General features: G+C 44.6%; 1 protein-coding gene and 1 long non-coding RNA gene across 5 annotated transcripts in view; both read right to left on the bottom strand.

The window, feature by feature from the left end:
* Positions 1-5,421: 5,421 nt before the first annotated feature.
* LOC142047802 (uncharacterized) lies at positions 5,422-7,729 on the bottom strand. Its single transcript, XR_012657058.1, has 2 exons — positions 6,853-7,729; positions 5,422-6,064 (listed from the first exon to the last, which is right to left on the bottom strand). It is a non-coding gene; the product is annotated as an uncharacterized LOC142047802 (long non-coding RNA).
* Positions 7,730-14,534: 6,805 nt separating this feature from the next.
* Positions 14,535-26,949, bottom strand: part of LRRC20 (leucine rich repeat containing 20) — a 203,602-nt gene continuing 191,187 nt past the window's right edge. For all 4 annotated transcript variants that reach the window (XM_075072648.1, XM_075072647.1, XM_075072646.1 and 1 more), the window contains one exon: positions 14,535-17,563. In XM_075072648.1, coding sequence (XP_074928749.1) covers positions 17,406-17,563 — 158 coding nt within the window. In that variant the 3' untranslated portion in view covers positions 14,535-17,405. The remainder of the gene's footprint in view (positions 17,564-26,949) is intronic.

Genomic DNA, 26,949 nt, shown 5'->3' with positions numbered 1-26,949 from the left:
GTTGAGGCCTGGAAGTGTAACCATAGTACAGATAAATAATCATTTGCTGACTTTCCGAAATCATTTTTCTTTTAAACTGGTGTAGTTCATTCTTATTGCTGCTCATTTTCCTTCACTCACCTTGGCTTTAAGGGGCAGTGACTGGACCACAGTGTCCGTCTTATTCTTGATAGTGGACTGTGATTATGCAGACTTTTCCAGTAACAGCTAAAGCCCATCCTTCATACCACGAGGGATCTGCTACTTCAGCCTTGGGCTTCTCTTGAACATATTATGAATTGCACTAAACTATGTGCTTGGGGAATCCCCATCTTTGGAGGCTTTAATAATAAATTAGAGAAACATCTGTTAGGGATGGTCTGGGAATACTTGGTCCTGCCTCAGTGTGGGCAGACGGACTAGATTACCTCTGAAGGTCCTTTCCAGACCTGTATTTCTATGATTCTATGATGCTCAAACCCCCTCCACTCCTCAAACACGTTCCAAGCTTTAGTCTAGTTACTGGACACAGGTCCCTTCTACACTATGTGTTTTAGCTATGTGATAACCTCACTAGGTGACAACTATGTCCCCTAACTAGCTTACATTTATGAAGTAGATGGGCTCTTAGAATCCCCCTCCAAAATCTTGAAGTCATAATTTGTCATACCAGAGCAGGCTATTAGACCCTGATTTACCAAAGCACTTAAACACAGACTTAACTTCAACCACATGCTTCACTGCATCCCTGTTCAGAAAGCACTTACAACAGGCTTAATTTCAAGCATGTGCTTAAGTCCCATTCACTTCAATAAGACGTAAGTACACACTTACGTGCTTTGCTTAATTGGAGTTTTAATGCATCTGGTTCAGCAGTCTCAAGCAGAAGGTTGGAGAACCTGCCCAATGCATCTGGTCAATTACAAACAGCTGTACATAAGGGGTCAGGGGAAGGGAAGTCTCCCCTCTCTGCACAGGTAATTATTTTATGCCATAAAGTATGAGATCCACCTACTATTATTAGATTATTCTCCATGTGGTAGAAATGGACAAATGTTAATACTCATTAGATTAAACCAGCTCTTTTTAGATTCCCACCCCAGTATTTCACTCAACAGCTTTCTATGGCAGAGAACCTTCCAGGCTGATTATATGCTGCAACAAACACCATTTCCTTGATGTGACAAATTTAAATATAACCTAGTGGCCCTTGTTCTCATGTTGTGGGTGAGGGTAAAGAGGAGACTGATTGATTTTCACTATAACCTTCTTAATTTTAAATATACTCTAACATTTTTAGGCTAAATAGTCTCAGTCACTTCTGCTCCATTTCCAGGGCTCAGAGTTGGCTTGCTCCTGCTGTGTTTCAGCTTCTAAATTTCCAAATGCTTCAACTCTTTCATCAGCTATGCTAATCTGGAGATTTTTAGAAAAAAAATATCATTTAAAATAAATGCAATGGATCAAATAATTGATTTCCAACACAGAAAGAACCAGCACCTCCTGCTCATTTCCTCTGATGTGCTGACAGATTAGCTTTCTGCTGACATTCAGTTATGGGGAAAGAACCCATCACACTGAAGTCCAGGGAGTAGCAATGACAAGCTTTGTGATGATGAGGAGCTGAGGTCTCTGGTTGCCCCTAAAGACACTCGTAAGATAAGCTAATGCCCAACTAGCAGCCAAACTTTTTGAAGATGACTAGAAGGGAGTTATTTAGAGTTGTCATTTCCCTCCACAATCACCATCAGCAGACTGGGACCATCACTACTTGTTAATGCCTTGAGACAGTCAGCTGGCTAGATCAGAACATTCCCATCTTAATGAGATGGATCTTTTACATAAAAGTTTTTCAGATGGAATAAAAAATCTAAACTACTACTTTGCATTTATATAATTCCTTCCACCCCACCCCCAAAAAGCTCACAAGGTGTTTTACAGAGAGCGAGTGTAAATTCACAACATCCCTGCAATGGAGATATTATCTCCACTGTTCAGCTGAGAAAACAAGTAAAGAGACTTGTACAAGGTCACACTGGAAGAATGTAGCAGATTTGGGAATAGAATCCTAATTTCTTGACTTCTAGTCCCCTGTTCCTGTGCCTTAACCATAAGACCCTCCCTTCCATTCTTATCCCCTGTCTTTGTCAGTGAAACTCTTCTTGAGTTACTTGAAACTTCCCTTTAGATCAGGTTACAATTGATTTCCTCCAGAGGCAATGTTCCAAATGAAAAGTGATTGGCTAGGTACTTAGATACCACACTAAAGGGATGGGGTATTAAAAGCTAGATTGGACAGGACTTTGGTATCATCCCCTCTCACAGTGTTGGAGAGCAGGTGGCTCTGCCTTTCTTTAACATTCACAAATAGCACAGAAATTGCACAGCTCTTCATTTCTTGTCATTTCTGAGACATGCCTTGGGCTGCAGAGCTGATGAGATTGGTAATAAAAGACAGGCAAAGCCTTTCAATTGATGTAACTACCCAGATCACACCATAAAGTCCTGACAGGCCCATTCCACCTTGCAGTTGGTTCATTTGCAGCGGCCACTGCTAACATGATCTCCCTTACATAGCGCATAATCTCAAGTTAATGCATTTTAAATAAACAGGAGAATGTAGGTGAATGATAATTCCCTCACATCCTCTGCCTGCCTGATCCACTGTATAGTGATTTTTGCTCACTCTTTTCCCTCGTGCCTGGCTGTGCTTATGATGAATATTCTGTGTCATGACTACAAAATAGAACAGAACTTGGTGTCATGTTGTGCTTTTCATACTTAAGAAGGGATCGCAGAGAGCTTTACAAAATGAGTCAGACATTGTGAGGTCAGAGATTGCACCAAGCAGGACTCATGCACAGCATAGCTAAGTGAACCTGCTTAACTGCATGCTGGCCAGACACCAGTCTTCTCTCTTAGCCTAAAAGAATACAAATATGTCAACACCAGCAGGTTTTGCTGTTATAGCTCAACCAGTATAGTTATACTGGCAAAGTGTTCCTAGCAGGTTTGCTGGTATAGCTTACTCCAGCTCCCCCATGACATAAGCTATACCAGCTGTAATTTTCCTGGCTGAACACCCATTCTGGATGCTTACCAGGCAACTGTATTTGGACTCACAGGCTGGATCTGTGTGCTTATAAGCTCCCTCGCAGACAGTGTCTTGCTTCTTGGGCATGCTTCTCAGGCTGTGACTCTGTCTGTACTACTTCCAGGGAACTGGACTCTGAGGTCCAGTTGCCCAAAGCCCCCAAACCAGTGTTAACCCCCAAAGTCCTCCAAAGACTTGAGTCCCTTGAACTCCCTCCTCGTGGGTATTCTGGTTTATAGTTTAACCCTTCGGGGACATGTGACAGTTGAAGCAAGTAACATGCATAGACTTTTCAGAGGAATTTCTAAGCCAGTCACACTTCACTCATAGACTAATAATGAGCGACACAGATGTAGGCAAAATAATGAATACCTGCTCCCAATTCGCTCTCTCAGTCCTCAACACTCTTGATTATTTTTTGAGTACGGGTTGGTGCCATCAGAGGTCTCAGGTCCCCTTTCCTTGACTCTACTCCCGCAGATCAGTCTTCTTTTTCTGACATGTAGTCTCCTCCAATTCCTGCAGGAAGCCCCCTCAGCTTGTTCAGTCTGGTGGTCAAAATGGACTCCTGCTCAGTAGGCATGTCCCTTTGTGTTTCCTAAATTTCCAAGAGTGTGGGTATGGCTACACTTGCAGCTGTACAGCGCTGGAAGTTACAGCTGTCTCCGTACAGCTGTGCAGGGAAAGCGCTGCAGGGTGGCCACACTGACAGCTACCAGCGCTGCAGTGTGGCCACATTTGCAGCATTTTCAGCACTGTTGGTAATGGTGCATTGTGGGCAGCTATCCCACAGAGCACCTCATCCCATTTTGGCACCGTGGCTTGTGGAAACGGGATGGAAGGGTGCAAGTCATTCCGCTTCCTGTCCCAACACCCCGTGGTGCATCGCTTCTCATCCCAGCAGTCACTGTTTTTCCGTCCACGTTTGGCGCCATTGTGAGTCTCCCAACGGTTTCTGTGCAGCGCGATTTCTGTAGGAAATGGAGCCCGAGGACTTTGCTGATGAGTATCGCCAGCACATCACGTTTGGCAGTTGAGCTATTCCTTCAGCTCCAAAGAGACAGTGAGGAGTCCGACGATGATATCGAGTTGCCTGACGCGTATGACACTAAATTGCTTGTGGCATTCACGGAAATGCTCAGCACCGTGGAACGCCGCTTTTGGGCTCGGGAAACAAGCACTGAGTTGTGGGATCACATCGTCCTGGAAGTCTGGGATGACGAGCAGTGGCTGCAGAACTTTCGGATGAGAAAAGCCACTTTCATGGGACTGTGTGAGGAGCTTGCCCCCACCCTGCGGCGCAAGGATACGAGATTGAGAGCTGCCTTGCCGGTGGAGAAGCGGGTGGCTATTGCAATCTGGAAGCTGGCAACTCCAGACAGCTACCGATCAGTTGCGAACCAGTCTGGAGTGGGAAAGTCGACCATTGGAATTGTGTTGATGCAAGTTTGCAGGGCCATTAATTGCATCCTGCTAAGAAGAACCATGACTCTGGGGAACGTGCAGGACATTGTGGATGGCTTTGCACAAATTGGGTTTCCCTAACTGTGGAGGGGCGATAGATGGGACGCATATTCCTATTCTGGCACCACCCACCCTAGCATCCGAGTACATTAATCGGAAGGGGTATTTCTCTATGGTTCTCCAGGCGCTTGTGGATCACCGTGGGCATTTCATTGACATTAACACAGGCTGGCCTGGAAAGGTGCATGATGCACGCATCTTTCGGAACAGTGGCCTGTTCAGGAAGCTGCAGGCCGGGACTTTTTTCCCAGACCTGGAAGATCACAGTAGGGGACGTCGAAATGCCCATTGTGATCCTTGGAGACCCCGCTTACCCGTTAATGCCTTGGCTCATGAAACCGTATACAGGGAAGCTTGACAGGAGCAAGGACCGGTTCAACTACAGGCTGAGCCGGTGCCGAATGACTGTGGAGTGTGCTTTTGGCCGTTTAAAAGGGCGCTGGAGATCTCTGTATGGGAAGCTAGACTTGGGGGAAAGCAGCATCCCTGGTATATCCCGCGTGTGCTGTACCCTCCATAATATTTGTGAAGGGAAGGGTGAAACATTCAGTCAGGAATGGACCTCCGAGGTTCAACGCTGGAGGCTGAATTTGCACAGCCAGAGAGCAGGGCTACTAGAGAGGCCCAGCACAGGGCTACAAGGATTAGGGATGCTTGAGGGAGGAATTTGAGGCTGAAAACCAACAGTAATGTTTGGTGCCTTGCACGGGAGTGAAGTGCAGTGGTTACAATGTTAGTAGGAATCTGTTTTCCTAAAATGATTTGCAGTGCCTGTTTCTTTCCTGGGCTACGGTATCTTTCACTTTCTGCAATAATAAAGACTGTTTTCAAAGCCAAGAATTCATTTATTGAAAAGAAAATAACTTTCTTGACAGACACACAACATTTTGGGAACCTAAAAGGGCAGGGGGTGGGGTGGTGAACTGTACAGTCACAGGTTTGAATATGTCCTGTCTGGAGTGCTGTGCAATGACTGCTGCACTTCAGGATGAAAATACTGCATGGTGATGGGGGTTGAGTGCAGAGGGTAAGGGTCGTAGTTCTCAGGGCTGGTTGGTGAACGTACAGGTGTTGGGGGCAGCTGGTGGTGGTAAGAACCTGGATGCTGGGGAAGGGGGTTTGGAGCTGACATTGGGGCACAAGGAAAGAGCTTTGGGATGGGGGGGGGGGCACGGTAGTGCTCTGCCTGCATGGCTACGAGTGACTGGATAGAGTCCGCTTGGCGCCAGGATGCTTATCAGCTGCTTTGTGCTTTTCTTCTTAGCCGCTGCGTTTTCTCTGGCGGATCCTGCTTTCCCTTTCCCTCCAGTCCTGCATTTTTTCCTCCAGTCCTGCAGTTTTTTACTCTCTCTGGCAGAGTGATCCATAACTGCTTTCAGCATGTCTTCTTTGCTTTTTCGCGGCTTCTTCCTGAGGTTTTGTAGCCTCTGAGCAGTGATGATACGGGCAGTCGAGTAGTCAAGGACACTTTTCGAAAGGCAAAATGGCAACAGTTAACAGAGGCAGCATTGTTTATAATCTCACCCAGACAGTTATTCCCACACAGTGAAGGAGTTTACAGTCTTCACTTTAGCATACTTTTCCCATACCAAACAGAGCGCACATAACCCACAGGAGCCCGAAATGGTGAGTAAGGGGACTGATTGCTTCAGGGATGTGCAGGGTTTCTGTGCGTTGGGGAAAGCAAACTGCTGCAGGGGGGCATCTACACTGAACACTCTCCCAACATTTTCCACAGGAGTTAATCCTGGAAGATATCTCGCTGCTGCGGGTCACCTGGGAAGGGGGAATGATTGCTTCAGGGGCAGGGTTTCTGTCATTGGGAAAGCAAATGCTGCAGGGGGCATTACACTGAACACTCTCCCAACATTTTCCAAGGAGTTAATCCTGGAAGATATCTCGCTGCTGCAGGTCACCTGGGAAGAGCGGGAGGGTCTTCTACAGCAATGCGGATTCGGCCCTGGCCCCTGTGCAGCTTGCCTATGTGCAGCAATGGTCCCCCCAACCCTCGCAGCACAGTGGTGTGGACGCGTTAGCCTGACTGGGACAAGGACCACAGTGGCTCTCCCTATAAACTTGCGCAAGCGCATTGCCCACGCTCTGGCTGAAACTTGTGAAGAGATTACCGAGGCCGATTACTGCGACGTGATAGACCACATCCAATGGGCTATTCCACATCTAGGCATGCATGCATGCAGCCTTAACCCCCACTCCTCTCCTGAAACATTTCCACCCTGAAAATAAAAGCCACTTACTGGTAACCTGCTCCTCTGCTTGTCCTTCACCAAGTACCGGCTGCTGCGACTGGCTACCTTCCTTCTGGCTTGAGAAGAGCTCCTGGCTGCATGCCTCCTGGGACTCCGGGGTGTCTCCCCCCACCCCAGTACCCTCACTCTCGGTTTCCTCCCCCCCCTGCTCTGAAGTGTCCATTGTGATCGTTGGATTGGCAGTGGGGTCACCCCCAAGTATCATGTCCAGCTCCATGTAAAAACGGCAGGTCGTGGGGGCAGCGCTGGAGTGGTAGTTTCCCTCGCAGGCTTTGCAATAGGCACTCCGCAGCTCCTTCACTTTAACCCTGCACTGCACTGCGTCCCGGTCATGGCCCCTTTCCAGCATGGCCATTGAGATCTGCCCATAGGTATCGTAATTCCTACGGCTGGAGTGCAGCTGTGACTGCACAGCTTCCTCCCCCCAAACACTGATGAGGTCCAGCAACTCACCATTGCTCTATGCTGGGGCTCGTTTGGCACGTGGAGGCATGGTCACCTGGAAAGACTCACTGATTGCACTCCACACCTGGCTGAGCAAACAGGAAGGGGATTTTTAAAATTCCCGGGGCATTTAAAGGGCGGGTCACCTGAGGCCAGGGCAGTAGAGTGCGAACTGATAAGCAGAGTGGCTGAACAGGCATTCTGGGATATCTCCGAATACCTCTGGAGGCCAATTGCAGTGCTTTTGGTGGCCACACTGGCGAAGCAGCGCTGCATCACCAGCACTGCAATCGTTATACCCCAGGCAGAGCAGATGTACAGCCAGCACTGCAGCCAGGGAGATGCAGGGCTGTATGTGCCTTGCAAGTGTGGACGGTAAGTTGCAGCACTGTAAACCCACTACCAGTGCTGCAACTCTCCAGTGTAGCCAAGCCCTGTTTGTGTGTTAAAAAAAAAAAACAGTTCTAACAACTTCTTTCTTTCTTCCTTCATTTCTGCTGAGGAATTTGCATGGGTCTAGCCCCGCTCCCTGCAGACCATCTGGATAGACCCAGTTTTTCCTGGCTGCAGGCATCGCATTGTTTTAAGGTGCTCCAATTTGAATGGGAGGTTATTCAGGTTAACGATGCTCAACTGTTGCTGATCTGGGAGATACTTGACACCAGCCTTAGTAGCAAATGATTGATTCCACACATACTGAGAGATTCCATATATAAAGCAATATCATAAAATCAATCAGCATTCATACGTTTTACACAGACAAATTTCCCAAACTGTCATGAGCACAATTTTTTTGGTATAACTGGGTGTGACACTTCCTGGGGGTATGTACCGTTGTGGGGCACCTGGCTCCTACCTGCCATTACAGTGAGGAAGACTTGTCAGGGAGCTGACGTCTGGCAAGGTATACTCCAACCGCTGAGTCCTCCGAGGATCTTCCTGGAGTGCCCTCAGCCCCTGACCCACAGAACAGTTACAGAATTCCAGATCCTCTGTTCCCAAAGGAACAGTACAACACAGCTTACCAGCAATATCGCAGAACAACTCTGCTTAACCCGCAGCACTTAATTTGTTTATAGAGAAAGCAAGTCTAAGTTTATTTAACAAAGAAGAGATGAAAGAATAGCCAGCAGCAATACTGGAAACAAAAGGTTACCTCTAAAATAAAACAACAACACAGTCTAGAACCTAAACTTAATTAATAGGACATTATTATATAAGAGCAAAAGCTCACCCAAAATCCTTCCAGTTGTAATCTTCTGTTCATTAAGCAAGCCCACCATCAGTTTACTTCCTGAAGGATTCTCTGCACCTTGAGGTCTTCAAACCACGATTTGAGGACTTCAATAACTCAGACATAGGTTAGGGATTTGTTACAGGAGTGGGTGGGTGAGATTCTGTGGCCTGCATTGTGCAGGAGGTCAGACTAGATGATCATAGCAGTTCCAAAAGGAGGCATCTCTCATATTATTTATATTACACTGCTGCGGATCCCTGTTGTAGCCTCTGTCCATCATGCCCTTGGAGATTTTTTCAAATATTTTGGTATTCTGTCTTTTGGAACAGAGTTCTGATAGCACGGATTCGTCTCCCCAAACAGTGATCAGATCCAGTACCTCCTGTACGGTCCATGTTGGAGCTCTTTTGCGATTCTGGGACTCCATGGTCACCTGTGCTGATAAGCTCGCCATGCTGGCCAAACAGATAATTAAATTCAAAAGTTGCCGGAGCTTTTGCTGTGCACCTGGCAAGTGCATCTGAGTTGAAAGTGCTGACCAGAGCGATCACAACGGAGCACTCTGGGATAGCTCCCAAAGGCCAATACCGTCAAATTGCATCCACACTACCCCAAATTCAACTCTGCAACGTCAATTTCAATACTAATCCCCTCGTTGGGGAGGAGTACAGAAATCGATTTTAAGAGCCCTTTAAGTTGACAAAAATGGCTTCGTCATGTGGACGGGTGCAGGGTTAAAATGATCTAACACTGCTAAATTCAACCTAAACTTGTAGTATAGACCAGGGCTTAAGAGATCTACTAGATGGCTTCTGCTGCCCTCTCCTACTGCCACTGAGCTTGAGCCAAAGAACCTTGTGTTGAGATCCTACCCGCTCTCACAGGCCCATCACTTCTGTGGTACTGAATTTCAGATGGAACAACAGCACCTCCCACCACAGCACAGTCTGCAAATTTCCATAATTAGACACAGGGAAGAGGTTGTGACACTGTATGGAATTTGGGGGACATTTTAGGATATTATGAACACCTATATTGTAAAATTTGCAATGAGTTGTGCCAGATATGCTGTGTAAGGTATCTGCAAAAATGTTATAATTTGCCAAGTATGATAATCTTGTTTGTATCACCTTGTATTAAGAGTTATAGATCTGTATGTTTGTGTTTCAAACTTGTGCAATGTTTCTGGGTGACACTCCCAGACAGTTTGGCATCAGCACTGCCTCGCCTGCTTCATGGCTCATCAAGGAACATCAGCTGTACAACGAACCCATTGAAAGGGTCAAGGGCTACACCTTATGACTCAGCAAGACATGCAGGGACATGCCTATGGACAGAACTCTAAGGCTTCCAGGCCATGGGCTGGGCAGCTTGTGTTTGGAACAGAGGAAGCACAGGCTGCATGGCAAAAGGCATATAAAAGGCAGCTGCATCTTCTCCATTGTGTTTTTCAGTCTTGCTTCTTGTCTTCATTCCTGTTTCTTACTTCTGGAGTAACCTTTCTACAAACGAAGCTCTGAACAAAGGACTGAATGACCCATCCAAGCTGTGGATGTGTTCCAGAGGGATTTTCAAGCCAGCAAGCTCACTGATACTGCTAAGAACCTGATGGACTTTGAAGTCTTTTTATGTATGTGACTGTTTTACCATTTAACATCTCTCTTCTTGTTCTTTATTTTTTATGATAAACTGTTAGTTTTAGACACTAAAGGATTGGCTGGCAGTGTGGTATTTTGGGGAAGATCCAATCCTATACAGATCTGGTAACGTGGCTGACCCTTTGGAGTCAGAAGAATACTTTGTATATGTGAGCAGAGTTTTTTAAATAACTTCTCACTGTACTGGAGCTATATGCTGACTGGGAGCGAGAGAGCTGGAATGCAATAAAGGAGGCTGTGTGATTCCTTTTTTTGCTTCTTGATAATCAGTGTAGGAGATCAGAAGCACAGTCTGTGACTGGTTGGGGAATTTAACTTCAGTGTTACCCACCAGTCTTGGGAATATCTGCTCACCCTTTTGCAGCCTGCCCTGACTGTGGCAGTGAGGGCTACCTCAGGCACCCTGGGTCACAGAGGTTCTCATAACATCACACAAGACAAATGGAAAAGGCCAATTGTAACCAATTACTGAACCCATCTTACATCCTTTCACTACAAGGTTCTCCTTCACTTCCCCCATCTTCAGACTCCTTTCCTTTGCAACTCTACGTTGTGGTTACCATCCTTTCAGACAAGGAAAAGCAGACCTCTTTTGAAGGAAATATCATCTCAGTCCAAGTCAACTGACTGAAGGAATTGCTGTTGAATGACATGAGTTGCCATCCCAAGGAAGGGCCAGATTAACTTTTTGTGGGCTCAGTGTCAAACATATTTGTGGGCCCCCACTGGGGAAATAGGGCATGTGATGGGGGGTAGCTGGGGGCAATGAGGCAAAGTGCAGCAGGAGTGGCCTCACTCAGCCCAGCCAGCAGCACCAAGCTTCTGCCTCCTGCAGGAGAGAGTGGGGGGTGGAGAAGAGTGGGCCTGACCGGGGCCCCCCTAGGGTGTGGGCCCAGTACCATGGTAAAATCTGCTACTGTCCCAAGGACAAAAACATGTTGCTTCTACAATATTGCACAGCTGCTGCCACCACCCAGGTTAGGCAGAGATAAGAAATCAAACCCAATGTGCTACCAGCAGAGCTGTCCAAAAGAAAGAAATTCAGCCAACGGAAATTACTTTTAATGGAACATTAGAGTCTGTAGTGGTAAAGAATTCCACAGTTAGGGCTCCTGGATCCTGCACCAAATAAAGGAGCAGCCTCTCTCAGTGGGACCCGTTGAGGGCAGTGCACTAGAGGTGCTTCAGTTAGAAATGGTATTTTCCTTTGTAGTTGGGTGAATTAGTGCATCCTTCGTCACCTCTGAAATGGCCAAAGTGTTCTTTAGCTCTGATCCACAGAGTAGACAAACAGTTCAGCCTCAAGAAGCAAAGATAAAGGGAAAGTCACTGCAAAGCATGCATGTACAGAAAACAAACAATCCCTTTATCCTATTAGGATTCAAGTTCACAATTTCACTCGAACAGAGCTGTCTCCTGGGTAATGCCATGCCTGGCCCTTTTGTAAAGCCATTCCCCATGATGCCTCCGTGCAGATATGTTGTTTGTTTATCTGCAGAGAAAATACATAATTTATCAGTTTAGTTAAAAATTAAAGTGCTCCTTGGGATTGGGAAATTCTTTCCTTGTTCTACTTTCCAGTGTATATCAGGCAGCTGAGGCAGTGTTCAAGCCTTACCAGCTATTGAATGCACAGTAGACAAAAGAAGAGGATAGGCCAATGGTGACTTTTGTTGCCTCAATGGCCCAGCAGGTCAGCAGCAATCGTTTACTTTAATTTCTGGTAAATTTGTAAATGTGCACTTGTTCACAAAAGCTGCCAAGCCTCTAGATTGAGGGGGGATCCACAATTTCCTTGAAAGGCTCCCATGTCCTGCCCATTAGACTAGACATCTTTCAGTTCTGAGACTTACTTTATTTGAAAGGTTAAAAAGAGAGGAGAAAGCAATAAAACCCAAGATGCTTTTCACATTTTATTACCTAAGTTTTGACGGCACTGATGGTTCTCTCATATGGTAATGGTAAAGAATCACCGAAAGTCACTTTCTGTTCATACTGAACACGAAACTATTTGAGGAAGGATAATGATATCATCCCTAAATCTAATCTGCTTTGGTCACTGTAGAGCTCCTTTCTAGAGCCCCCACCGAGCTGCCTTCTGCCTGGGCTCCTGCTCGAATTTTAAACAAACCAAGCAAACATCTTCATATCTTGTCCCTCTTTTTTCTGTAAAAACAATCTTTAAAAACAAAATTGAAGATCAGTTTGAGTCAGTTGCTTCACAGCTCATCCAAATCTGATCATCCTCTGGCCTTGAGGAGGGTTTTGTCCAGTTTATTCTCTTGGATTATGAAGGACTTTGCTCAACCTTCACACAGCCTGTGGTGTGAATACCATTGTTACTAGAGTCACAGCAGTTCAACTAATTCAGAGACTTGAAGGATAGAAGGGATCATTATGATTATCTGGTCTGATGTTGTGAATAACTCAGACTATAGAATTCCACCCAGTGATTTCAGCATCAAGCCCATAACAGACCCAAACTGGGTGTGCTACCTGCTGAATATTCCACCTGTTTTTTCCACACTGAGTGCGTGTTCTGTCTTATCCATGTGGGATCTTGGGGCACAGCTGTGTCCAGTGACAACAGCTGTTGGCCAATATTTTTACCCATTCAGTTTTATCAGGACTAGGTCTCCCGGTTTAAGCTTTGGGCTGCATTCCAACAGCTAACAAAGCATGAGATCTCAGAGATTTGGTATCTCTCAGCTTCACATCTTTAAGAAGAGCCATTAAGGCTAAAGATATACCATATAGATTGGCAGCATTGATCTAATCTGTCAACCCATAAGCAGCTGAGTGGGGTTTACGCTGGTAATCGTTGTGCCAATCTGGTGGGAATTGGCTTATAGCACAGAAGTCTAATATGGAATCTTTTTGGTGTAGAATTCTCTCAACAATCTGTTTTGTTCCTTCTGCCAGTTCATTCTCTGTCGCCCATAAGCTTGGAATTTAGAGCTAGCAAACTGTGGTCCATGGCCAGCGACTTTCTTCCAAGTGCCAAAATAATAAAACATGCATTTTAACTATTCTGTGATTTGGTGGCTTGTGTATCTAGTGAAAAGTAGAATTTCTATAAAACCTAGAGAAATAGCTAAAGGCTACTAGGTACCCGTGGCCAGGGCCGGCTTTAGGGCAATTCCCAGGAATCGGGCCCCGCACCCTCCACCGAATTGCCGCCGGAAACAGTGGCAACCGATTGAGCTGCCGCCGAATTCCCGCTGCTATCTTCGGTGGCAGCTCAATCGCTAACACTATCTTCAGCAGCATTTCGGTGTCAGCTCTTTCAAATCAGGACCCACATGTCCTAAAGCCAGCCCTGCCCATGGCCACTTTTCTTCTTGGTGGAAGAGATTCTTTGAGTTGAGTTTTTCTGGTGCAAGATTTGCATAATCCTACTTCGAGTTTTAGGTCCACCTCTAAGTGGGTGTCACACACTGGGGCTTGTTCCTGGTGCTTTCTGAGGCATTGATGTCCCTCCTGGATCTCTTCTTTTATGTGATCCTGCAAGGATTGTGGGCTTCTGTACAATCAGCACAGATCATCAGACCTTCCGAGAGTTTCCTCACTATGCATGGAAGGCAAGGGCTGGATCTGGGACCTCTGCTAAGTAACATCTGATACCATTTGCAGTTGTGTATCATCACTAACGACTATTTTAATCAATTCTGATTTCTGAAGTGAGGTTGGCAGGCCACTCAATATATGGCACCCATGTGTGCTTCTGTGTCTTTCAGAGCCTTTGAAGAATCTGGATAATCAATAGGGCTCCTAGATAAGGTATCAGTCACCATTAGGGAACTCCCTGGTGCATATTCTGTAATAGGTTTAAATCTCAAACACATGAGTAGTCTGTTTTTTGTTTACTAATTAGATGAATGGCTTGTGGTATGTAATGAATTTTAAACAATCAGGCCCTGCAAGTATCGTGTGACCCTGTCATATTCCTCTATGCTCTTTTTATGGATGTACCATGTTATGGAATCTGAAAGTAATCTGAAATAACATGCTACCATATTCCAATCATCTCTGTAACTGAAGAAGTACAATGTTGATTTATCTGACAACAATGTGCATTCACAAAAAAATCCTGAATTAATACATAGCATTATATTCAAACACGCACACACCACTTCTTAAGTCAGGAACTTGGAATCAAGATTATGATTTTAAAAAAGAAAGCACAGGCAATATTGATCTCAAAGCCAGAGCAAAAAAGAATGTCCTGTTCACAGGATGTAGCAGCTGGTTAAAGGCATCGTTTTTATAATCAAGGAAGGCCAGATGGGAAGAACAAAACTGCTCTCTAGGAGGTGAGCATACACGAGACATAGCACAAAGGTATATTTATTTTGGCACTTGACATTTCACATGCTGATTAAATGAAAATTACTTTTTGTCAGTAGAGTTTTAGGAATCCATATCACTGCTTCTACTAATTGGCGAATGTTACTGAACCAACCACCTATTTTATTTCAAAGTAAAGTTTCATCGTGAATAAGGTGGGTCTAGAATAACAAAACCTTGTACCCAACTTGCCACTAATACCATGAAAGCAGCCAACCTTTTAGAGCTGAAGTGAGCAGTAAGGACATAAATGTATCCCCAATGAAAGGAGTGTTTCTCCATTTATAAGTTATGAGCTGGGTGAAATCTTTTTAGGGGCTGAGTTAAAACCTTGTTCAAACTGATGTGTGAACTCACCCTGCACAAACTGTGTGTTGTAAGAAACACTTAAGGGGTCAGCGCCAGCTCCAGGTTTTTTGCTGCCCCAAGCAGAAAAAAAAAGGGGGGGGTGCCATCCCTTGAAAAGTGCCACCCCTTAAAAAGGGCCACCCCAAGCACATGCTTGGAACACTGGTGCCCAGAGCCAGCCCTGTAAGGGGCCACACCAAAAACAAGTCCTAACAGTGTCTGCCCAGAAACTAGCACCCTGCGGATGATGAAGTGGCTGCCTGTGTGTGTGTGTGTGTGTGTGTGTGTGTGTGTGTGTGTGTGTAAAAAAGATAAGCTGGAAACAGAGCCAGCAGACTGAGAGGCCAAGCAGCAGCCTGTAAGCACAGCTGACCTTGGAAAAAGCTAGAAAGTGAGTCTAGTGGGTCTAGTGTTTTGCATCTAGTGTTGGTTAAAGAGGCATGGGGTTCTCAGATAAGAAACTGCTCCTTTTGCTCTTGGTTCCCCCTGCATTCGGACAAGCAGGACTTTGTACATTCCTTGTAAATACACTAGATTGCATCAAAGAAAATACCAGACTCTACTTCAAGCTGGGATATCCCTGGGGCCCTAAACTTTGACTAGCTGCTTGGGTCAGAAAGGGGAAATAACAATATCCACACGTATGTATTAGGCACATCCAGCATATGTCTATATTCTGTGGAAAACACTATTCAACACTATTGTTTTGGGATGAAACAAACAGATTAATGTATTACCTTTTTGTTTTGAACCAACCACCAGAGATCATTTCTCACCAGCAAGTTAAATGTTCTGGTTCTTCCATCCACCAGATTCTCTCTTGATGCCCAGCAACAGGAAACTAGGTTAAAATCTATTCAAGCAAAATATACCTACCATGTTAACAAGGGACAAGCAGCGAGCAGCTCACGACAGGACACACTCAGAGAGATCACTAAAACCAGAACTAACATATACTGGAGTGACATGCAGAAACCACAGGTCTCCAAACGTGTTTGAACATTCCTTCACCCCTGCTCTTGTTAATGTCAATGCACTGCCAGTCCTAGTATTATACAAGTTATCTACACTTGAGTTACTCCTCTCAAGCTAGCCTAGCTCAAGCAAGCCTAGCTCACTGCGATATAATACTTGAGCTGTTGTAGCCACTCTGGAGTTGCACTCATTAGTGTGCGTCACTAAGACTGCTGGGAACACACACACAATCCACGGTTCTTAGTGATGTAGCAAAATAAGCCATTCTCTGAATTATTTTCCAGTAAATTGTGAGAGAACTTTTCTGTCCTTTCTGGGCACAGGGAAGGAATTGTGGGAAGACATTGGAGGACTGTTGGCACTTGATGGAGCTAACCTATGTTAGCAACTGATGAATTGTGCTTACTTGAGTTTTGGCCTATACCTTCCCTCTCTGGCCAACCAACTTGACTTAAAAGTACCAGCACACTTCAGTAAAGAGTGTGTGTGTGGACGGGACTTGAATTAAGGGCAACATTCAAATTATAATTCGAGTTAACTTTGCAATGAAGACAAGCCCTAGGAAGCTGAACAGAAATTATTTATCTTGAACAAAATCAACTAATCTGTCAAAAAAGGGGGGGGAGGGTTGATCATTATGCCTTGTCAGTCAAATGCTGAATGAAGAACTAGAGAAGAAAATGAGTTGTCTGTAGATAGGATACTTTTTCCAAGAGGACCTCTTTACTGTAAGACAAGTTTTACTATCTTGTTTTGATGCTCATAGTGGTGCCCAGTTAATATGCTTCATTATAACAGCTGGCTCAGATCCTACGGGTAAGCCACCAAGATCAAACTAGTTGAAAAGAAAAGTCCATTCACAGAGTATTTTCATTCAATCCTGGATCAGCAAGGCTGTGTAAACAAGTGTTTTTCCATTATTCATGGGACAGAGCCTCCTTCCAGCACTTTTCTGCTCCATACCATGCTTCACCCTGAATAACAGGGCTTTGAGTGATACAGGAATGGAGTAGGCTATTACACTGATCTCTGCTGAAGCAAAGTGTTATTCTTCTAATAGGTCTCTTCCTTGTCAGACTCATAGAAGGCTTTGGTGTGCGACTATTTCTAGTTTTGTTTGGTGCATAGAAAATACACTCAGGAGACTGAGTCTCTTGTCTGATCTATTTCTGCATTGCACTTTCCCTTCTGTTGCCCTGGAAGTTTAATCTTTTCACAGATTTATTTCTTTATCAACTAGCGATTTACTAGGGCCTCACTGCATTTCTGTGTATTTTAGACAGCTGCAAAGAAATAACAATAAGCAGATCCACTCTCTATCAATGAAATACCGATTCTGAACCCCCCTCCCCAATCATCCCCAGCGTACTCCTCACATCTACAAAACCTCACACACGCAGGAGTGATGCAGCTTGCAAAAGCCGGTGGAGCCATTCTAGATCAGCATGCCCTGCAGCCAGATCCCCTAGCTTTCCCTTTAAAACCATTCTCAAATGAAGTCACACCAAGTCCACGTAACCAAAGTCTGTGTTTCAGGCTTGCGGAGCAGCATGTGCTCCCTTTGGAGACACCAGGAGGTCAAATTTTATCAGTGGCCTGGCAATCACCTGGACTTCCTCGTTCAAGGGATTTGACTTCAGGTTTACACTCTGCAGCGACTCCATTGAAGAAAGTTTCTCAACAGGGACATCTGGAATCAGAAGAACATGCACAAAATAAACCACCACCTGGATTACGAGAGGGACACACATAAAATGGTAAGGTCCTTTGGAATTTATGATCATTGTCACTCGCATTCCTAGGTGCAATCAGTCTGTGAAATGAAATGAATTCAGTGTGAGATGGTGAATGATGGCAGCAGCTGCTCTCTGTGAGTAGTTGAAGCCCAAGAGCTCAGGGTTTCGAAGCTCTGGTAATGCTCCAATTTCTATGTCAATTATTTATTCATAAGAAGAGGGTTTAACTGCAGGAAAGGTATATAAATTACACCCTCAGAGAATGGAACCAGGAAGCTGGGAGTACAATGAGTGGCTTTGCTTTAGATGGGTACCAGTGTTGCCGACTGATTTTGGAGATAAAGCTATCAAGCTATCACTGAAGGCACGAACGTGACTTTATTATAAGATTTTGTTTTCACACACTCATCAGGTTCTGAAAAATATTTCCTTTAGGCTGAATTGTCCATGTCTGGTCTCAGCCCAGAGGTGAATTATTTCTGGAAAGTTTGAGGAAAAGCCATTTGAGTTATGGGATACTGCAAACATCTAACAATTTGGCAGCTCTGCTGCTCACCAGGAACTCGGACATTGTTGGGGAAAACCATTTAGAACAATCTGGGAGGATTTTGTCTCATTGAAATGCACAGATCAAACCCCTCTTCTCTTCCCCTTAGAGAAAAAACTCATTAACATACAGAACAGGAGAAAACTTGTCTGGGTGAGGAATTGTGGATTTTACCATTCTGAAAACTCTCTACAATTTGGGTGCATTCTGCATATTGTAAGCTTTAATTAAACAATAAAGAAATTATGTTTCTGTCATTTCTTTCTCAAAGATACAGTTACCACAATGTAAACAGATGTGCAGCTGCCCTATTTACCCAGACTTACAGAAAATACTTGGGAATATTTCATTGATGTTCACAGAATTATTGATTTTATTATTTGCATTACCCTAATGCCCAGGGGTCCCATTCAAGATCAGGGACCCATTGCACTGTCTATGGTACAACACATTGTAAGGAAGAATCCCCATCATGAAGAGCACTGCTTTGTTTTGTGGTATGGTTTTAAGACAACTTTTCAGACATTCTTGTCCAAAAGGCTTCTTGAGATATTCCCCTACCTGTATGGAGAAAAAGAACTAAATTTTTGCATCACACTGAGTAGATTTTTTTTTTATCTTGGCTGCCAGAAAGCTCCTGCTATGTACTGTTCCCCCCATTTTGAAAAAATATGGTGACAACCTCCTCCCCTGTAAGAAAGCTAGAAAGGGATGCAGTTCAAGATTCTGAATATAGGTGTGTGAAAGAGTATGAATACACCTCTCTAGTCTTCAAAGCTCATGGCAAAAATCAATGGAATGGAACAAAATATTTCCTTCCTGTTCCAAGCCTTAGACAACTTGCATCACACTTCCCAGCCGTGTGATGACTGGGGGAAATGTAAAATAATGGTCATGTCACTCAAATTCACATGCCTTGTATTTAATATTAATAGGGGCTTGTATATTCTGTTTTACCAAGACTTCCCAGTCTTCTTCAGTCACATGACAGTAATTCCTGTTCAGATTTGATCCCAAGAGACTCCAGATGAGAATTCAGGCCTGAAGTGAGATTAGAGCAGTGGCAGAAGTCCTGTACCTTGTGCCCTCACATTTATGCAAGAAGCTCTGAACTGCAACTGCAGATGTGAATACCTCAACATTCTTCTCAAAGCTCACAGATTCCTCTTCTTATCTCTTTGGATTATTTATGTCCATTTTCTTTGTGCCTTATAAAAATTATAAATGATAAAGCAGTCCTTTCTCCAGCATCAGTGTAATTGTACTGGAGATGGAGGGTGGAAATATAGGCACCAACTACAACCCAGCAGTCGTACTGGCGACCCCATAGAAGACAGCCAACGGCAGCTGTGGGAGAACACACCAGAGGAGGCTGATTGCTATGTTGTGTTTCCATGGGGTGGGGCTTTGAATCTGGTGTCTGCTGTATTAATGATGGAGTTATTTATTGAGGCATGTCACAGACGCCCATGAAAATGTTACAAATTATAATGTACAGGCAGGGCTGCCCAGAGGGGGCAGGGACAAGTGGGGCAATTTGCTCCAGGCCCCAGACCCCGCAGGAGCCCCATGAGCCCTGGCCCGGCAGTGGTCTGGGTCTTCGGCAGCATTTCGGCGGTGGGGGGCCCTTCAGTCACTCTGGGTCTTCAGTGGCATTTCGGCAGTGGGAGGCCCTTTAGGGGTGCCAAAGACGCGGAGTGACCGAAGGGCCCCCCACCACCGAAATGCTGCCGAAGACCCGGACTGCTGCCGGATGAGTACAAGCGCCGCAGCTCCCCCGCTTTGCTTCAGGCCTCCTGAATCCTCTGGGCGGCCCTATGTACAGGAACCAGGGTACACAGCTGTGCATGTCTGCACTGGTGAGAGGAGGAAGCAGCTGCAGTGTAGGTTTTAAAGATTTGTTAAATAGTTACTGGAGCCTACACTCTCACTTCAGTTCCCCAAGCCTCGAGCTCCCCACCAGGAAACTACTTGAACTAAAATTTATGGGACCATCTTGGTTTGTTTGGGCCAGGCTTGCGTCCTGCAAGATTTGTCTCATAGTAATTCTGGGCATCATACCACACTGAGGTAATGCTTACCTGTTGCGATGATGCATCAAGTTGACATATTATACACTGATGTATAATGATGTATCTTTGAGAACTCATGGAGAATGGGTGCGGTCCCAGAGGGCTGGAGAAGTGCAAACATAGTACACCAGTTTTTATAAAGGGAAACAAAGAGGACCCAAGAAATTATAGACCAGCCAGACGAACTTCAATATCTGGAAAGATACTGGAACAAATGATTAAACAATCAATTTGTAATAGGTTTATAAGCAATTGCCTTGCATGGATTTGTCAAGAACAAATCATGCCAAACAAACCTAATTTCCTTCTTTGACAGAATTACTGGCCTAACGGAGAGAGGAAAGCAATAAATATGCTATGTCTTGACACATTCCCACATGACATTCTCATAAGCAAACAAGGGAAATGGGGTTTACATGAAATTACTATAAGGTGGGCGCACAACTTCAAAGAGTAGTTATCAATGGTTCACTGTCGAACTGGTAAAGCGTACCTAGTGGGGTCTCACAGGGTCAGTCCTGAGTTTAATAGTATGCTTATAAAATTTGCAGATGACACATAGCTGAGGGGCGGGGCAGAGGTTGCAAGCACTTTGGAGGACAGGATTAGAATTCAAAATGACCTTGACAAATTGATCTGAAATCAATAAGATTCAATAAAGACGAATGCAAGTACTGCTTTCAGAAAGGAAAAAATCAAATGCACAACTACAAACTATAAAATGGGGAATAACTAGCTACTGCTGAAAAGGATCTGGGGGTTAGAGTGGATCACAAATTGAATATGGATTAACAATGTGATGAATTGGGAAAAAGGGTAATATCAATCTGGGATGGATGATCAGGAATGTTGTATAAAAGACATGAGAGGTAACTATCCCGCTCTATTTGTCACTGGTGAGGCCCCAGCGTGGGTGGTGTGTTCAGTTCTGGGTGCCACACTTTAGAAAATGTGGACAAAGTGGAGATAGTCCAGAGGAGAACAACAAAAATGGTAACAAGTTTGGAAAAACTGACCCATGAGGAACGATTAAAAAAACTGGGCATTTTTAGTCTTGAGAAAAGAAGTCTGAGGTGGGGACCTGATAACAGTCTCCGACTATGTTGAAGGCTGTTATAAAGAGGAGGCTGATTAATTGTTCTCCATGTCCATGAAGGTAGGACAAGTAGTAATGGCTTAATCTGCAGCAGGGAGATTTAGGTTAGATAGCAGAAAAAAATTCAAAACTATAAGGATAGTTAACTCTGGAATAGGCTTCCAAGGGAGATTGTGAAATCTCCATCATTGGATATTTTTAAGAACAGGTTAGACATACATTTGCCAGGGATGGTCCAAGTGCACTTAGTTCTGCCTCAACGCAGGGGGGCTGGACCTGATGACCTTGACATTCCTTCCAGCCATACATTTCTATGATTCTGTGATCTGTACTGATGCAAACATTACAGCACCGTGATGTTTTTATAGTGGTAACCCTCTGAATCATAGCATTTCTCCTCCTAGCACATTTTGTGGATTCTTGGGGGATGGAAGAGAAAAGCAACTGGAATAAAGACTCTTTAAGAAATAGAATCTCTCTCCCTGGAGTCAACAGGATCTGGAAATGCTGAAAAAGAAAAAGAAAAGAACTTAAGACTCACAGGAGAGGGGAGCAATTCGTGTTACTCATCAATGAGCACTGATGGGCTCTGAAGGCAATCCCTGGGGATAGTCTTCTTGAGCAGGGGAACACATGGAGTCTTGCAGGTGCTGGTGGCTAAAATGCAGATGACAGGCTTATTAATGCCTCCCAACATCAGAAAATTTGGTTAAGAGAAGAAGGTGGATTTTTTTTTGTTTTTTTTCCTCTGTTTTACATTTTACAACCTAATTTAATATTTTGATTTTTTTCCTGTTTAGAATTGAACACAAAATGTGGAACAGAATTTTTAAAAAATCCTCCTACTGCTCAGTATATTAACGCCTGCCAACTTCTTACTGTTAGTGCCATCCCAGGTCAGCTGAAATAATAATAGAGTGGCAAAGGTCCCACATAGTGCCCAGATAACACTGCTGTTTAATTAACAGAGATGCCATCCATGGATGTGAACATCAGTTCATATAAATGTGCCTGCTGAGAAGGTGAAAGTCACTTGATGGAACTGAACCCATCACAAGACACTCCAGCAGGTCACTGATCATGCTCAGGCACCGTGCTAAGGGTGCTGCTGCTAAGACTTTTCCATATTGAGCTTTTTTTTGTTGCACAGACACCAGCACCAATAGGAGTGCTTGTGTAGAATGGCTGCTGCCATTTTAGCACCACGTTGTCTAGATCTGCTCTAAAAGAGTTAGACAACCCATGCTAAGAACACAGATGAAGCGTATGGTAAAAATACATTGCTAGCACTTGTAGAAGATTTTATGAAAAACCTTTAAATCCCCCAAAGCTTGGGCCCAATAATAAGTCGGCCAAGGGAATCTGCTGAAATGAGCTGTTCAGAGGTGAAAGTAAGCCGGACTGGACTGGCTTCTTCGGCGGTGATTTAAAGAGCCCAGGGCTCCAGCTGCTGCAGGCAGCCCCAGCCCTTTAAATCACTGCCGGAGCTCCGGTAGCTAGGCTCAGGAGAGGATTTAAAGGTCACGGAGCTCTGGCCCTTGTGGGGAGCCCCAGGCCCTTCCAGTGGCGGCAGGGCTCTGGTGCGGATTTAAAGGGCCCAGGGCTCCCTGCAGCGGCAGGAGCCCTGGGCTCTTTAAATCACCGCCAGAGCTCTGCTGCCACTACCCCAGCCCTACCCTGAGCCCTGCCGCCTGGGGTAGCGGTGGCAGGGCTCCCGCGGTGATTTAACGGGTCCGGAACTACCAGCCACCTCTGCAGCAGGTAGCTCCAGTATGATTTAAAGGCCCTGGGGCTCCCAGTCACAGCTGGAGCCCCAGGGCCTTTAAATCTTGAAAGGCCCCGCCTCTTCTGGTTGAGGCCCCACTCAGGACTCCGGCGTACCAGTAAGTCCTTTATGTTACTTTCAGCCCTGGAGCTGTTCAATATCTCCTTCTATTTAAAAGTGTCACCAGAGGTCAGCTGGCTAAAGTGAAACTTCTGTTCTGATGGGGTTTTAAAAGAGTAAGGAATAAAGCCCATAGGAACCTTTAAAGATGCACTGTTTCTTTACAATGATAGCAGGAAACCAGGCAGGAGGGGCTAGGGAAGGCTCTAAGCAGAAGCCCTAATTGTTCATAGGGGGCCTTTACAAAAGCTCTTTCTGGGCCTCTGTACCCTTTCATAGCAAGATGTCTATTTGTGCAATTTCAGTGGTGGTATGAATGCCTGTGCACCACTGGTAACAACTTTGTGTGTGGTCAGGGGTCCATACAGGAGTCAGAGTGTCAAATTTCTGTGGGCACAGACATGGTTTCACTGCCTGAGAGCATGGGCGGAGCCTTATGGAGTTAATACACACGCATCAAGGTCCAGTATAACTGCTTAATATAGTGCAAGTGACCAGAGTGCAAAAGAAGTCATTTCTCTGGACTCCAATTTCTAAAGGCACTGGAAAGTATATTATAAATAAGCACAAATCATATGGTATAGTCATGCTGACAAAGAACCATATGGATCATTAGGAGTCAAACAGCTGCAAACCAAAGATAAGATGGAACAGTTATTGGTGAATACAGTGAAATGAAAAAGTCCCAATTCTGTCTGTCAAATTGGCACATTCTGCATAGCTGGGCATGTGTTGCACAAAGGCTCTGAATCCCATTCCTTTGAAGTCAGAGTCTCTGGCTATAGCTTCCTGCATCAATGCAAGGTGTTCCTTCCTCCAGCCTCCAAAGTTTAAAGTGCTTTCCAGACACTTCTACAATAAAAGGCAAAGAATTCCAACTAACTTTGTGAAAAGGAGTTTGCCTGGTAATTGTTCTCACTCCCTCGCAAACTATGCTGCATGTGCTCTCTCAGCTATGGCAGAATGATTGACAGATTTGCCTGAGGCCAACAAACAGGTACAAAAGAGAATTAAACACCATATAATAAAAATTTGCATCAAATTCTCACATACAATAATCTCCAAAGGCTAAAAACTGCATAATGCTAACTTACAGTGAAATGTTTGTGTGCAAAGCTGGACATATAATTTAGTTTCTTCTCCTTATGATAAAATGTGCACAACATCCATACTTGCCTAACATCTGATTTTTGGCCTGAGACTTAAGCTTTTGGGGATTTTTTGATTGCTCAGGACAACTTCCAAAATCTTAAGAGTTTCAGGAAAGCTGCAGGAGCCATGACATCAAGCAACACAACTACACAAATTTCCCGGTCTTACAGTGAAACATTAAGTAGCAATACAATTGCCATGGTCTTTGGGAAACCTGTTTAACTTTTTAGTACGAGAGGGAGAACTCCAGTTGCAAAACATCATAGGCCACGACTTCATGGGTGCTTTGGTGCTTAAGCACTCACCAAAAAAATAAAAATAAAAAAGGGGGTCGGGGAGAGGTGCTCAGCACCAGCAGGACTGGATTAATCTTTTGTGGCCTGGGCACCCAGACTGCAGCTTTGCCCCCTGCTCTGCCCTGAGGCCCCGTCCCTGCTCAGCCTCTTCCCCCTACGGCCCCACTCACACTCCCCCCTGAATTACTGTCCCCACTTGGCCTCTTCCCTCTGAGGCCCTGCCTGCCGCTTGCATAGGGGAAGAGCGGAAAGGAGCACCCACTGGCAAAAACTAAAGTCAGCGCCTGTGCAAAACAAATAATTTAACTTAAGACCAGGCACAAAAAGATTAAAAGGAATATTAATGAACATATTATAAAAATCTAAAACAGTTTTTCTATCAAAATTAGAAATGAGCTGCTAATCTGGTCACCGTTCTATTGCACATGCTGTCTGCTATTGCAGGATGATTGACAGGTCTGTTGTATCCAAAAGTGGGCTGGAGGGAGTTGATATCCTAAAATTATACAAGGCAAACATGCTGTTCATTTTATCGCAGGGAAAACAGAGAGGTGTTAGAAAAAGAAAACTGACTGGAAACAAATTTTCCTGAGCCTTTGGTAAACTGCCACATCTTTATTAAAAGACAAATGTCCCATCCAAGGCAGATGAAGATGCTAGTATTTTGAAATATTATCAAAAGGGCCATGCTCAAGGCTGGTAGATCAGAGACATAAGAAGAACAGAAAGATTTCTAGGATCCCTCTTTACCCTTTTCACTAGGGAAAAGCTTCCTTATTTCAAACTGAACAATTGATTGACAGCAAGGTCAGTACCACTGGATCAGTGATGCAACTGCAAACAAAGATCAAGAGTCTACACACGTTCTCTGTAGAGAAGCAATGCCAGCTCCACAAACAAATTTTAACAGATTATCTATAAACACACTGAACAAAGGCAGAAAGGGGCTAAGGGAAGACTTGTTAGAGTACTCTTCTCCACTCCCTCCTTTGCCTGATGGCCTGCCTGCTCTGGTGTCTATTAAATACAATGAATTCTAATATGTGGATGCCCAAAATCCAAGGAAGAGTTAGTAAGTCACAGCTTTGAGTGTGTATCTTATAAAGCTGTTCTGAAAGTAACAGTGCTTCACTCCTGACTGGCTATGCCATTTCTGAGCCCTACACAGCTCTCCCTTGTGGAAAACGTTTGATCAATTTCAGTTGACTAATCATGTTTGGAAACAAAGCAATAGAGATCAGTTGAAAAATTCTAATGAGACTACAGCCAGGGCGAATGACCTTCAGTTCATTCCTGATTCTTTCCTTTAAACAAGACTATCAAATACTGCAATGGCTTGGGAGCAGAGACAAAAACCAACTAGAAATTCAGCCAAAAAATCTCTATTCACAGACCGTTTAGTCTGACCATGGTAGGCTGTGGTCTTGTTAGAACTCAGTGTAAGCAGAGGAAGGCTTAGTCAGTCCTTGAATGGGAGGTATCCAGAATAAAGTCCGCCAAGAGTCCTGTGGCACCTTATAGACTAACAGAAGTTTTGGAGCATGAGCTTTCATGGGTGAATACCCACTTCGTCGGATGCATGCACTCACGAAAGCTCATGCTCCAAAACTTCTGTTAGCCTATAAGGTGCCACAGGACTCTTTGCTGCTTTTACAGATCCAGACTAACACGGCTACCCCTCTGATACAGAATAAAGTCAGTTGATGAGGTTGAATAAAGTCAGGAAGTGGTTTATCTTCTCTGTTAGTCTGTGGTGAATGATTGGGCAAAAATGGTGTTAGGAGACTAATATTTTACAGACCGCAAATCCCACCTGGCTTTAATTAGATATAAAAGTCTTCAATTCCTGACTCTAAAATGTGCCAGTTTTCTGGCACTATTATAATGGCTTCCCCACTCTACCCCCAAAATGGTTACTTTTCAGTTCTGTGTTAAGTAATGTGATGCACATATGCAATATCCACATCTACTCAGATATCCAGAGGTGAGAGGCATGTGATAAATGAATTCATCATGATACCTTTCACTGCTTCACCTGCGTCTGGGCCTCTAATCCATCTAAAATTCCAAATCCACAACAACTGCAAACCACTGCCACTGTTTAAATCAGACAGATAGACAAACAAATGAACCTGCCCAGGGAAATGTTTCTTAGGGTACGTCTACACTGCACGATTATTTCGAAGTAGTTTAAACCGATATTACGAAACCGATGTTATAAAATCGGTTTTGCGCGTCCACAATGCGATCACAAAATCGATTGCTTGTGTCCATGGTCCAAGGCTACCATCG

The sequence above is a fragment of the Chelonoidis abingdonii genome, chromosome 15, assembly GCF_003597395.2.
Source record: "Chelonoidis abingdonii isolate Lonesome George chromosome 15, CheloAbing_2.0, whole genome shotgun sequence".
Classification (NCBI taxonomy): domain Eukaryota; kingdom Metazoa; phylum Chordata; order Testudines; family Testudinidae; genus Chelonoidis; species Chelonoidis abingdonii.
Note: the sequence above shows the minus strand (reverse complement) of the source record. Positions and strands in the feature narration are given on the sequence as shown.